The 12,438-nt window shown below is 40.1% G+C and overlaps 1 protein-coding gene across 14 annotated transcripts in view; it reads right to left on the bottom strand.

Annotated features, from left to right (window-relative positions):
- The window catches only part of AMMECR1 (AMMECR nuclear protein 1), a 111,916-nt gene that overhangs the window by 65,679 nt on the left and 33,799 nt on the right, over positions 1-12,438 (bottom strand). For 12 of the 14 annotated variants that reach the window (XR_006274182.1, XR_005294709.2, XM_043492217.1 and 9 more), the window contains exon 2: positions 4,072-4,182. The exons of the other annotated variants lie outside the window; for them this stretch is intronic. Coding sequence is in view for 10 of the 12 variants with exons in the window: in XM_043492217.1 (XP_043348152.1) it covers positions 4,072-4,182 (111 nt within the window). In the remaining 2 variants the exon portion in view is untranslated. The remainder of the gene's footprint in view (positions 1-4,071; positions 4,183-12,438) is intronic. 14 annotated transcript variants of the gene reach the window in all.

Below are 12,438 nucleotides of genomic sequence, written 5' to 3'. Positions count from 1 at the left end.
CCCAAGTGGGAAATATACAGTGAATTATAACCCAGTTAACAGGTAACTAAAGAATTACTAGCAAATAAAAACAAATCTATTTTATTGAGCACCTCAACTGTAAGTCTTCACTACCAAAACCTAAGTCTTACTGCTGAACAGAATACATGAAAAAGTTTGTCAACCTGTTCTGAAATGCTGTAGTAACCTGCTTCCAAGTTCAGTGTATTTTCTTGATGAAGCTGCAAAACACAAGGTAATTTTTCATAATCTGGATTGACTGATTTTATACGTTCAGGTGGATACTCAGTTCATACAATCAGTCTGAAGGACTGTTTTTTCCATGGTATAGTTCTTAAATTCTATAATATTGCAATGCCTTTGAAAAAGGTTAGATTTATTTTTACCCAGTTAGCCTTTTGCTAAACTCATGTCAATCACTACATTCAAACTTTTACTCAGACTCAAAGGCCAGAAGGGACCATCATGATTATCTAGTACAGTGGTTCTCAACCTGCAGCCCGTGGGCTGCTTGTGGCTCAATCAGCACAGAGTTGACCCATGTGACATTCTCGGGGCTATGCTGGTAGAACCGGATGCAGCCCACAATGGTAAATAGGTTGAGAACGGCTGATCTAGTCTGACCTCCTGCACGTTGCAGGCCACAGAACCTCGCCCACCCACTTCTGTCATGAAGTCCTGCAATAAATAACTCACTTCCTTCCCCCTCCCACAGTTTTATGCATCTGTAAAGAAAATTAAATTCTACAAAATAGATTTAATTAGAAATACATTACTAACTTTTTAAACTATGGGTATTCTCATCCCTTCCTCAAGATTGGGCAGATGCATCCAATTAATGAGTCATTCAACATCAGAAATTTCCTGTTTAGAGCATGCTGGCAATACCACTAATAACCTACATTGCTCAAAATGCAGAACAACTCATTTTCTATCATATTACTACTTTTTTTTTTTTTTGGTCTAAGACTGTAAAAGACTGTTTCCAGACTTGTGGGCTTGGCTTCCAAGAAGGGTAGGGTGGGAGAGAAGCTACTCATTTTGGATCGCCAGATCCACTACCCTTACTTTACTTAAAAGAAATTAAAATTACTGTGAAGAGTGGAGGGAATTTGAGATCATCTGCAGAACGAATGAAGTCTGATATCCTGATGTGCCTAATATTACTGACATCTTTATCTCAGCCCAATATGAAGGAAATCTACTATACCTTGATTAGCACTCCTTGAAACCACAGCCAACTGACATACTAGAAAAGTTAGCCTCTTAGTATGGTGAGTACCTTGGAATTCCTAATTCCAAGTTTTGAAAATGAAAGTCTAGCTTTAAGAGGATTTCAATCATCTGATGAGAGTGCTTCCTTAGTCTTAGTTAGAAAGGTCTGTGGATGCTGAAGGGCTCTGAAAAATCCATGTCAATCCACAGTCTGGAAGTTACTAAAAGGCTTAGAATGAATCAAGAAGGCACCTTTTGCAAGAGCTGCCTTTTTTCTAAAACAGCTGAATCAGATGTCTTGAAGGCAACATGTGATCAAGGTCAGGAGCAGCTTAGCCTGCAACTTTGTTCTTTGACTATTTTGATAAAGTTCCATTCTCAGGTGCTGATGGCCCATTCATGAGCAGTCTGCCCTGTGGATTAGTTTGCCTCCAAAGCATTTTCACTAATTTTTGTTTGCTTTTGGGAACTTTCTTTTATCTTTCTCAAGAACGTCATAGCCCACATACTGTTTAACAAATTAGAACATCCTAGTTTCGGGTCCCTCCTAGTGGGGCTTGTGATAAAAGCTGATGGCCATTTGAGGCTCTTCTGGTCCGGTTCTCCAAGTTTATTTCTGGAAAGTTCCCTTGTGTAAAAGGCTGAGAGCTGCTTCCCTGATAATTTCACTCTTTCCTTTTCTTTTTGGAGATAAAAAAACTTGTCTGGAAAATGCAGATAATCCACTCAAAGTTTTTCTTCTTTCTAAACATCTGCTGAACAGAAAGTTGCCACCACCACCACAATCTCATGCTAGCCAATGAAAATCAATAGTCTCTCTGCACATATGTGCCATCAAATTTCAGAAACCCTGTAATTTACTCAGAATCCCAGTGCTCATACCTAGAATGTTTCTACCATACTGAAAGCTGTTTAAAAACAATACAAGTTTGAGAGATTTCCTGTAAAAATAATGGGGGATTCCAGTAGAACCTGTAAAGATTTTCAAACAAGTAGTAAAAATTAAGTATGCTCACTGTATTACAAAATAGGTTGGCTTTTAGGTCTTGAGGTATAAGATTTCCCTTCATGTGGAAAAATACTGAGCTGTAATCACATTCCCCTGTGCTCAAGCATAGCATCTTCCTACTAAAACCTCTTTCTGGATAGCTTAGTGTAATTTTCCGTATTAGCTGTCCATTTAAGCTATTTTGATGCCCTTACATTAGGTGCCACTTTTCATATTTTTCTTACCCTTTCCAACTTCAGAATTTGGGATGTAATGATAAGGGTCTTCCAAGTATCTTCTAAATCACACAAGAGTACCGTGCCAAGCAACTCCTGGACAATGAAAGACTATGACTGACACTGCAGTTAACTTCCATGTATTAAACACGCTTCCATGGATTCTCTCAAGATTAGATAAGCTGGCCTCTTCACATCAACTTCCACAGGTTTACCAATTCTATAGTATTTACAGTATTCCAAGTGCCTTCTCATATTTTCTCTGTTTTATTGTTTGCCATTAGACTTCACTTCTCTGTTCTGACTTCTTCATCCTAGCCTCTGATGGAGGTTTTCCGCACAAACCTGCAATACCTGACCCAAAACGGCAGAATAGACTTTAAGCGCTCTGGAAGTTTTTCACTGTCTGTACAGTTCCTAGTATGATGTATCCTTAACTTCCTTAGAACTCTAGGCACAATGTTATACAAATACTACTACTAATAATGTATAATATATTTCACAAGTCTTGTTTTACTGATCTCTTTTGATTGCAGAGTCTTAAAGCATAGCCAGAGATGTTCCAGGTATTATAACTGATACAATGAAGACAGCTAGGTTTTCTCCAAGTTTGAGGCACCCAAGCAAATGAATAGTTGAGCTGCTTCATGCATTTGCCTCCTAAGCCTGAAGTAGCCTCAGGATTTTATTAGCTTAATCATTCACCGAGAGAGAGAGAGACATGTTTATACCTCATTATGTCAACAGTTAATATTAGCAGTGTGGGGTTTTAACAATAGAGGAAGATCCAGCACTAGAAGCAAGTCTCCAAACACAAGTGGTCTAGAAATAGCGAGTAATAGGGATGGGATGGTAACCATCCTAGAAGTCTACATGCACCAGAATATATTTTCCATTTTGAAGCACTACGAAGCGGTACATTGAATTGTAATAGAAATTTTAACAGCAATCCCACCCACCCTTTAGAGAACCTAAAATCACAAATAATCAGAGGAAACCAAGTATAATGCCTACTTATAGCTCTAGTGATGTATTTTTTTTTCACCCTATGCAAAAGGAAAAGAAACACTAAGGTGAATGATTTTGGGATGTGGGTCAAAAATAAAGAATTATGCTGTCAGGGAGGTGAGAATTATCACTTACCTCCCTAGTCCAGAAGTTTCCCCACTCAGGGGCTGGGATGTATCTGAAGAGTAACATGTAATGGAAATTTGTAGGATTAAATTAACTGCAGCTGATTGGAAGCACCTGATGGAGAAGAGGTGAGAATACCTGCTGTTTTAGACCTGTGAATATGATGATCCCCAAAACTGACTTTCTGGTCTTCTGCCCTCAAGTTAACTATTAAGATCAAAAGTTGTCTATCCACTGGGGGGAAAACTACTATGAGTCAGTTACAGTAAGTTGCTGGAAAACAGTATTTTAGACAAAAGAATCCAGCTATGGATTTAATTGAAGCTATTAACACCACAGTACCAGTGGTCACAGAGAAATTTAGATGGTGTTAAAGGGGTTAAAAATTTTGGCTGACAAGTTCAGAAACAAAGCAATCACAAAATTCAGGTTCTGTTTTGATTCCCCTGTTTAAAATATTTAAGTGCAGAAGTTGAAACAACAAAAACCAAATCTTACCTAGTAAGTGTGTACTCCCTGAGTCCTGAATGCAGGTTCATGGCTGAAAAAGTACCTATGCATCCACGCAATCGTTTATCTCGACCAATCTTCCACGTTACAAATAGCGGGCTGTGTTAGGGAGGAAGAAAAGGCATGTGTGACTGCAGAATTCTTACAAGTGTTACAATACTGATAGTCAAAGTGGTATTTCAATAACATATTATTTCTCTGTTGCAAGACTGAACAAAGCCTACAAATTAGCTGCTTTTGCACTAGCCATAGTATTTGGAAGCCTATTTTACTATTTTTTTGTCTACTGTAGAAAGGCCGATGTCATTCAGATACAAATGCTGGAAACTAGACTAGTCTCTAGCTACAATACTCAATAGCCAGAGAAGCAAATCTTTTGCTAGCTGACATGATGCATTTTGTATGTTTGCTTATATTCCATTAGACTTTCCCCAGAAGCAAAGAAATCTTCCCTCAGACATCTTTGTTATAGAAGGACAGTTCTTATGAGACCTCCACAGAACAAAGGATAATATCGCATTCAGACTATTCATACAGAAAGTCCTTGCTCTTTTAATTGTGAGCTGAGCACTAACAGAATCCCCCATAAGGCAGGCAAAAGGCATTTAAGGACAGATGCTATCTAGATTTAAAAATATAAGCCTGTACAAAGGAAATTTTCTCCCCTATGGCCAAGTTTCTCTTGGCGACTAGCCTAGCTTCTGAAAGATGATAATCAGTAGTGCAAAGGCCAGAGTGGTATCTTCTCTGTAAACAGTCTAATTCAGCAGCCAGCACTTTTTTTTTCCCCCTCCTGAGCTCAACATAAATCTTAATCTGTGCATGTGTAATAATTTTGCTAATTCACCCCCCTTTTCAAAAAATCCTACTCTAAGTGAGCAGTAAGATTTTGAAAGGTTGGTCTAAACCTCTCTGAGTCCCACTTTCACCATTCAGAAACTTCAAAGAATACCAGGAAAATTTAAGTTTCAATTATTTTGTTTTAAAGCAAGCTTCACTCAGGGGAAACATGGATTACTGACTCCTACCAATAACACTGAACCACTTTAGTGGTGAACTGTGCATACACTCATGTGTGTGCAGTCAATTTGAAGTCAATGGACATACTCGGATGTTCACAAAGTTAAGGACAAGTGCCTACAGGCCTAGGCCTGGGCCTTGGTCTTGGTCTTACTCACCTCAATTTGTGGGGACAGATTATATTAAGTCAACATGTGACAACGAATTTAGCTTCTTAAACATTAACATTTAGATAATCTGATTTAACAGGATAATGTCAAATAGTTCAGGGCCAAAACATACATTAGTTTTGTTTAACATAAAGATCAGCAGAATTTGGATCTAAGCTTTCCCCTACAGTGAATGCAGCCCCAAACATTACAGCATTGTGCCAATGCATGAGAGCCAGAAAATTACATTGACTTGTAATTTTCTAGTCCAGCGGTTCTCAAACTGTGGGTCAGAACCCCAAAGGGGATCACAATCCCATTAAAATGCAGTCACCAGGGCCAGCATTAGACTTGCTGGGATGGAGGGCTGAAGTTGAAGCCCAAGCTCCGCCTATACCCAGGGCAGTGGGGATCTGGCTCCGCTCCGACCCCCAGGGTCATAGATACTAAGGTGTAGTAATTTTGTTGTCAGAAGGGGGTCGCGATGCAATGAAGTTTGTGAACCGCTGTTCTAGTCCACTCATAGCCAAGATGGAACATGGCAATCAAATGCAAAAAAGGATAAATGATTAAAAACTTTTTAAAAAACTTTTTAAGATATTGAAGGTATTAATGCAGGTAAGGCATGTTTTAATGAAAACTGAACCCCAGTTCATCTTTGAGCAAAATAATTTACATGTCAAAATCTAAATATTTTTGCAATTCTTTCTGCTGCCACAAGCTAGAGCATTACATTCATATGGCCTAGACTGACTTCTTCTCAAACTGTAGTCTACTGCTTGAGACATCACCTGGTTCTTCTATATTTAGCACTTGTTCTGTCCTCCCTGCTTTCACCAAGGAGTCAGGGCTTGGAGAAGGGGCCGGGGAAGCAGACAACTTGACTCAAGTTGATAGATTGAACCTGGGGAGCGTCAGCATTTGGAGCAGGGATAAAGTGGGGGGTGATGGTGAGAGAGAGAGATAAGGAATACCACAGGTGGGCAAGGGAATAAAAACAACTACAGCCAGGGATTCCAGCAGGCAAGCAAACAGAGAAGCAGGAAGTGCATGATGGAGGGGACAGGAGGATCGACAAAGTACATCAGCAAGAGGCCATGGGCACTGAACAAATTGGCAAGTTGGGACAGAGAAAAAAGCAGTCTCTCTGGGACAGTAGGTGGAGTGTCTGGATGGGGGAAGGAGTTTGGACACTAGCAGAACTAAGCCCTGGAGAGCCAGAGCAGGTGGAGTTGTAGGCAAAGGGAGAGGAAAGTTCATGTAGTTCCTGGATCCCCAGTTCAACTGAAATCTGCAGGGTTGGAATTCAAGTCCTACAGAGTTCTTGAGATGAACAGCCTCAGCTGGGAGTTCCAGAATGCAGGAAAAGAGCACTGGGGGTCTGCCGAGGAGATATGGGTGGGAGGGAAAAGAAAAGCAGGAGGAGTCTACTGCATTTTCTGTTAAAAGCAAACAAATTACTACTTCGTGAAATACAAATAAGGTACAACTATCAGTCCTTCAGACATGTCCTTGTTCTAGTCTTTCCTATAAGCAATTTGTCACATGGATGACTGACCACAATGGGATCATAATTAGGAGGGGAGATATACACAAGACACTCTTTATTAAGAAAAATTGTGTACCTGTGGTCTAAACCCTGATTGTTCATCTCAAGTAAAATCTGGCTTCACATTTCAGGGCAAGTCTCTGTTCACAGACAATTGTGGCACAAGATATGTGCCATACTTAGCATCAAGACTTTGAAAGCATTGTATAAAATCTGCTACAGTAAGGCATGCATTTATCTCTTTCTACATCTGTCTAGAGCTCAGTTAGCAGGCAGGCATTATGGCGCCATGACCTTCATCCAGTCTAACAATATCCTGGAGAAATAAATCCTCTGAATAAATACATCTAACCCAGCTGCTACTGCCTCATGAACATTTGGGTATGCTGCACTGATTTATCTATTCAAAATGTCCTTTGATCACTTCCCTCCCTGGTTACCAAGACAAGTCTGGCACAAGCCACCACTGCCAAGTCTACCTGGTTTTGCACTGATTTTTCTATCAAAAATAACCTGAGGTGGTCACTGCCTTCTAAGAATGGAGGAATGTCTAACATTAGATTAATCTACTGGGTTTGAGAGTCAGGAGATTACAAGGTGAATGCACCAGCTCCTAAATTTCTCTAAAGAAACAAGCAAGATTAACAAAGTTTATATGGATCCAGGAATAGCTCTGAAATGGCTGCATCAAAAGAGATGTCAAAACAGATTTGTTGTTGCTATCAGCTGAGAATGAAGCTAGATAACCCTGGGACTACTGCACCACAAAACTTTTAATTATGAGCTTTGAAAACTTTCTTGTACTCTCCTTTCACTTTCCATATCATAGAATCATAGACTATCAGGGTTGGAAGGGACCTCAGGAGATCATCTAGTCCAACCCCCTGCTCAAAGCAGGACCAATCCTCAATTTTTGCCCCAGATCCCTAAATGGCCCCCTCAAGGATTGAACTCACAACCCTAGATTTAGCAGGCCAATGCTCAAACCACTAAGCCCTTTCTTTGAGGGACTAGTCAGATGACACCCCAGAAGCTTCTCCTCTTTTGCGAGACAGTCACCTCTCCCTTGCCACCTTTCCTCTCCAAGCCCTAAAATATTTCAAAAACCTCAAGGTATTTCAATTTTGAAGCAGTCTAAGAACCAACAATTAGAGGGCCTTTTCTTATGGTATGAAGATCATCGTATATTTTCATGGTCTCATGAACTAAGTGCTTTTGAAGATGCAAGACCACCTTGGGATTGTAGAATGGCAGGTGGCAGCAATTGTCCTATTTAATATGACCAGTTTAGAGGGTGGCAGAGTCTGCCATTAGTGTCCCTCCAATCACATGGCAAACTTTGAGGAGAGATCATGGAACCTAGATAACCCCTTACTTTCAGAGATGAGCGAGTTATCATACCAATTTTTGGAAACTAAATCAGTTACAATGTTCTTGTGACTCTGGGGCCACGTCAGGTCCTTCCCCCCACCCCCAAATAATTCAGTCACTGCAAAGCTGAATGGGCCCTGAAACTTTACGTGCTGATGACTTTCAGAGCACTAAACAAGGTGATCTGCCCCCAGTGGAACCTTGTGACTCTCCTTTATTAGACTGGAAGAGTTCACCTTCTTCTAGTGATGATGAACAGAGGAGGCAGTTTAAGATGTCTCTTATTTTGTATTTTATTAATTTACTTTTTGATAATCTTGAAAAGGAGATAGACAGATCTTTGCTGTTTTTGCTCTTTTCATAGTTTTTTTTTTTAAGGCCAGAGGGACCACTGAGGTCGTCTAGTCTGACCTCCTTTCTAACACAGGACATAGAATTTCACCCAATTACCGCTGTATTGAGACCAATAACTTGTCTTACTATAGCATACCTTCCAGAAAGGCATCTAGCCTTGATCTGAAGATACCAAGGAAATTGTTCAATTGATGGTGCTCAAAACAATCTCCCCTTGCTCATACAAGTCTGAAATAATATTCTAATTGGAACTCATCACTGTTTTCTTATCCTTTTTGTCTCAGGTTAGAGATTTATTAGCTGTATTATACTAAATTATGGAAGTTAGAATTCAGATGCAAATATACTGGTTTACTCAAATACTTTGTTCTGAGTTATCTTTTTCAATCCAAGTGGGGATTCCTTCTAAAATTAACTGATATGGCTGCTTTAAAGGGTTAGGGGAAGCCTGTAAATAAACTACGGCTGAATGTCAAAGGAGTTAATGGACCCCTGCAGGGTCACTGACAGAAGTAAATATAGATAGGAAGGGCTCAAGATACATTCATTCTATAATGAGAGTTCAAATTTGAATCCGGATGCATAGCTACGTTCTAGTTCCATCAAAAATTGTCAGGCCAAATAGGAGAATTATTGGCTAAAGTTTAATAGGCGATCTAATGCAGGCGGTCAGGCTAGCCTCAATCTGGCCTTAATCTCTGAATCTATTAAGTCCTTGCCTGCTGTTAAGACCCCATACAGCAAACGGATTGTACAGAAAAACTAACGTAAACTAAACAAATGCAGGAAAAGGATACCAGCTTCACTATTCTCTACAACATCCATCTGCTTTTTACCTGTTAAGTTGTAGATTTGGCTTCCCTTTGTTTGCATGACTCTCTTGAAAACTGCCGCTGGTTTTAAGGTGCCTTGAAATCACAGAGCCACTGCTAAACTTGCAAAGTGATACCATCCAGTGGCTATCACAGGTTCTCACAGTGCAGTGCCTAATTCAAAGCACAAGCATAAAGCACAAGAATGGGAGAATTATCTACTGCAGAAGTTATAAATCCTTAGATAGCTGGCTGATCACTTATTATTGGCTCTTCTCATTTCCAGTTGTCAAATGTCATTAAAAAGACAGCTAAAATACACTAACTAATATTACTTCTCCATGTAGGCAACTGCTGCAGTTGCCATAGGATGTTAGGTGATTGTGAATGGAAGGGAAAGTTGTCCCCAGAACAGCATCTACTAAAGGGTGGTCCACCTGAAGAGAGACCCCATTGTAACTACTGCACTTTTGATTAACTAAACAATAGCCTGTGGCTGAAATATAAGCCTGGAAGTCAGTAAATCAAGGTTCTACCCCTGGCTGTGCCAATAAATTGGCTGTGTGATCAGAGAGAATTAATTCCTCCCTTCTTACCCAATATTCCACTAATGAAGTAACCAAAGCACAAAGGAATATTCTCTTACTCCCCAGGGGAGTTCTGAAGCTTGATTTCTTAGAATTTGTAAAGAACTTGGAAGAGCTTTGGGTGAAGGGTGCCATATTAAGTACAGACTGATATACATGTTGAAAGAAAACTTGGAAAGCGGACCTGTCACAGTAAAAGTTCCAGATGTTCCCATAATTATAATAACTATCGATTTTAAAATTTTTTTTAGTTTTTTTATTCATTTAATTTTCTCAGTTGGGGGAAATCAGACAATTATTTAATGGCAGATATTGAAATTCAAAAAAATAAGCCTTATAAACTTAACACAAGTTGTTGACATTGCCCATATTACAAAACACACACAGTATGAATGGGATTACTTCTGTGCATATCAGTCTAAGTACCCAATTTAGACACGTTCCAGAATAATGAAAAATGGAATAATCATCTAAATGTCTATAAATGTGTTTCCCTTTAATTTCATGGACAGTCAAGCTGTTTTTTGTTGTAGGAATTTTTTCAGTTTGGTGTGTATGCTCAATCGATATTCAAGTACTATGAAATTTCTCTGGCTTGCTGATTTTTTATCTTGGGTAGAAACTAGGCTTTTGTCTTCACTAGAGAACTCTTGTGAGGATATTTTTCTCATCCAATCCCTCTCTCACAAATAAAATTCCCAAAATAGAGCATACTCCAAAATACTTATCAGGATTTCATTCTAATGCAACTGTAAATTAAGCAAAGCCAAAGTGTACACACATTTAGGGTAGGTCTACACTTAAAGCGGCATGTAGAGTACATACACTGAACTCCCAGCTAGCACAGGTACAAATAGCAGTGCAGACAGCAAGGCACTGCCTTGGCAAGTGGAGTAGAGAGACGCCAGAACGCTAGGGTATATCCCCAGAGTGTCTCCCATACTTACACTCTTGGTTTTAGTATCCTGCTGCCTCAGCCTTTCCTGCCATAGCGAATGACTCTGGCACGAGAAAAAGACTCTAGTAGGGGAGGAGGCAGGGGGACACTGGGCTCCCCTCTGTCACAGCCCCACTGCTTCCCCTTTGCCACACTGCAGTGAAAGGCTCCAGCAGTGGGGAACTGTCAGAGCCTTCCCCACTGCCTCCCAATCAAAACCTTTTTACTACCATATGTAGCTACACATTGTAGCGTGAATGCAACCTGCCTTTCACTCCAGTGTAGCTACACATATCCTACAGGCTGCCACAAGTGCAGACGAGGCAGTACATGCAGCAGCGAGAGCCACAATAGAGAATACTAATAAGTTCTGTATAAAACTGCCAAAACCTATGGCACCTGGAGAGGCAATGTCAGATAGAGATTACAGCCCGGAATTAGGTGCCATGAACTCAAGTTGACTCACTGTGTTAATTTGGGCAAGTATCATAGAACTGGAAGGGACCTCGAGAGTCTAGTCTATATTCGTGGCAGGAGTAAGTATTATCTAGATCATCCCTGACTGGTGTATCTATGTCTCCATTTATAAAGACCTCTTCATTTACAAAAATGAATTAAACCAATATCAGGAAAAATTACATAGAGATTGTACATGAAATAGATCTTAAGTGTTTTTCTACGAAACATTATGTACTACCATATTAGGCATTCCTGAAGAAAAAAAGTTGCTTTCTTGTCCTCCCCAATCCCATATCATTACTATTTGATTCTACCCACCCTTTCCACAAACAAGTGTGCTTATGGGGCATGGTATTCAGATTTTGAGCTGTAGGGAATCTGGACTGTACTAGTGCCAGTATGAATTCCACATTATTCCTTTTGAATAATTTTAAGCTTGTCAAAATATAAAAAAGGGGCTGCAGTGTTTAACAACATCACAATTCCATTAAGTTCAGTAATACTATACAAGCCATTTAAATAAATCTCAGAGGGGGGCATTAAGAGATGGCCTTAAACTGCGGAACAGTCATTCACAGAAATAAGAGGAAAAACAAGAACTAAAAGAATACGGGTTCAACTAGCAATGCTGCACTCGGGCATAAATGAAAAACACATAGCATACAATTTCAGGCTCTGGCTTTTGCTGGGCTTTATAGCATTAAATAAAGGTGCACCTCTATTTCAACAGCTGTAATCATTCACTAATACCTGCATGTCCTAGCCATTGTGTGAATGACTAATGGACAAATGAGATGAGTTTAAATGGGAGGCCGCAACTTTATTCACTATAGCTTGAGGAGGGGCACTACACTGAGGGCTGGGGCAGGCACATATCAGGGGTTTCATTAGTTCCAGTGTGGATTACAGACCTTTAATCATAAACCGAACACCAACTCAAGACTGACACTCCTCAGTCTGCCCCATAGACTCACTTCAGTTGTGAAAACTCTCCCTCCCCCGCAACTACCCCAATGAAAGGGGAGGGTGGAGTGACAGAGGCCACAAGGCTCGGTTGGGGGAACCTCAGTTGGCAAAACTGTCCAGCTCCTCTCCTAGGAGCACAAGGTCCAACTGA

This window comes from Dermochelys coriacea, chromosome 9, assembly GCF_009764565.3.
Source record: "Dermochelys coriacea isolate rDerCor1 chromosome 9, rDerCor1.pri.v4, whole genome shotgun sequence".
Taxonomy (NCBI): Eukaryota; Metazoa; Chordata; order Testudines; family Dermochelyidae; genus Dermochelys; species Dermochelys coriacea.
This window is presented reverse-complemented; position numbering and strand designations above follow the sequence as displayed.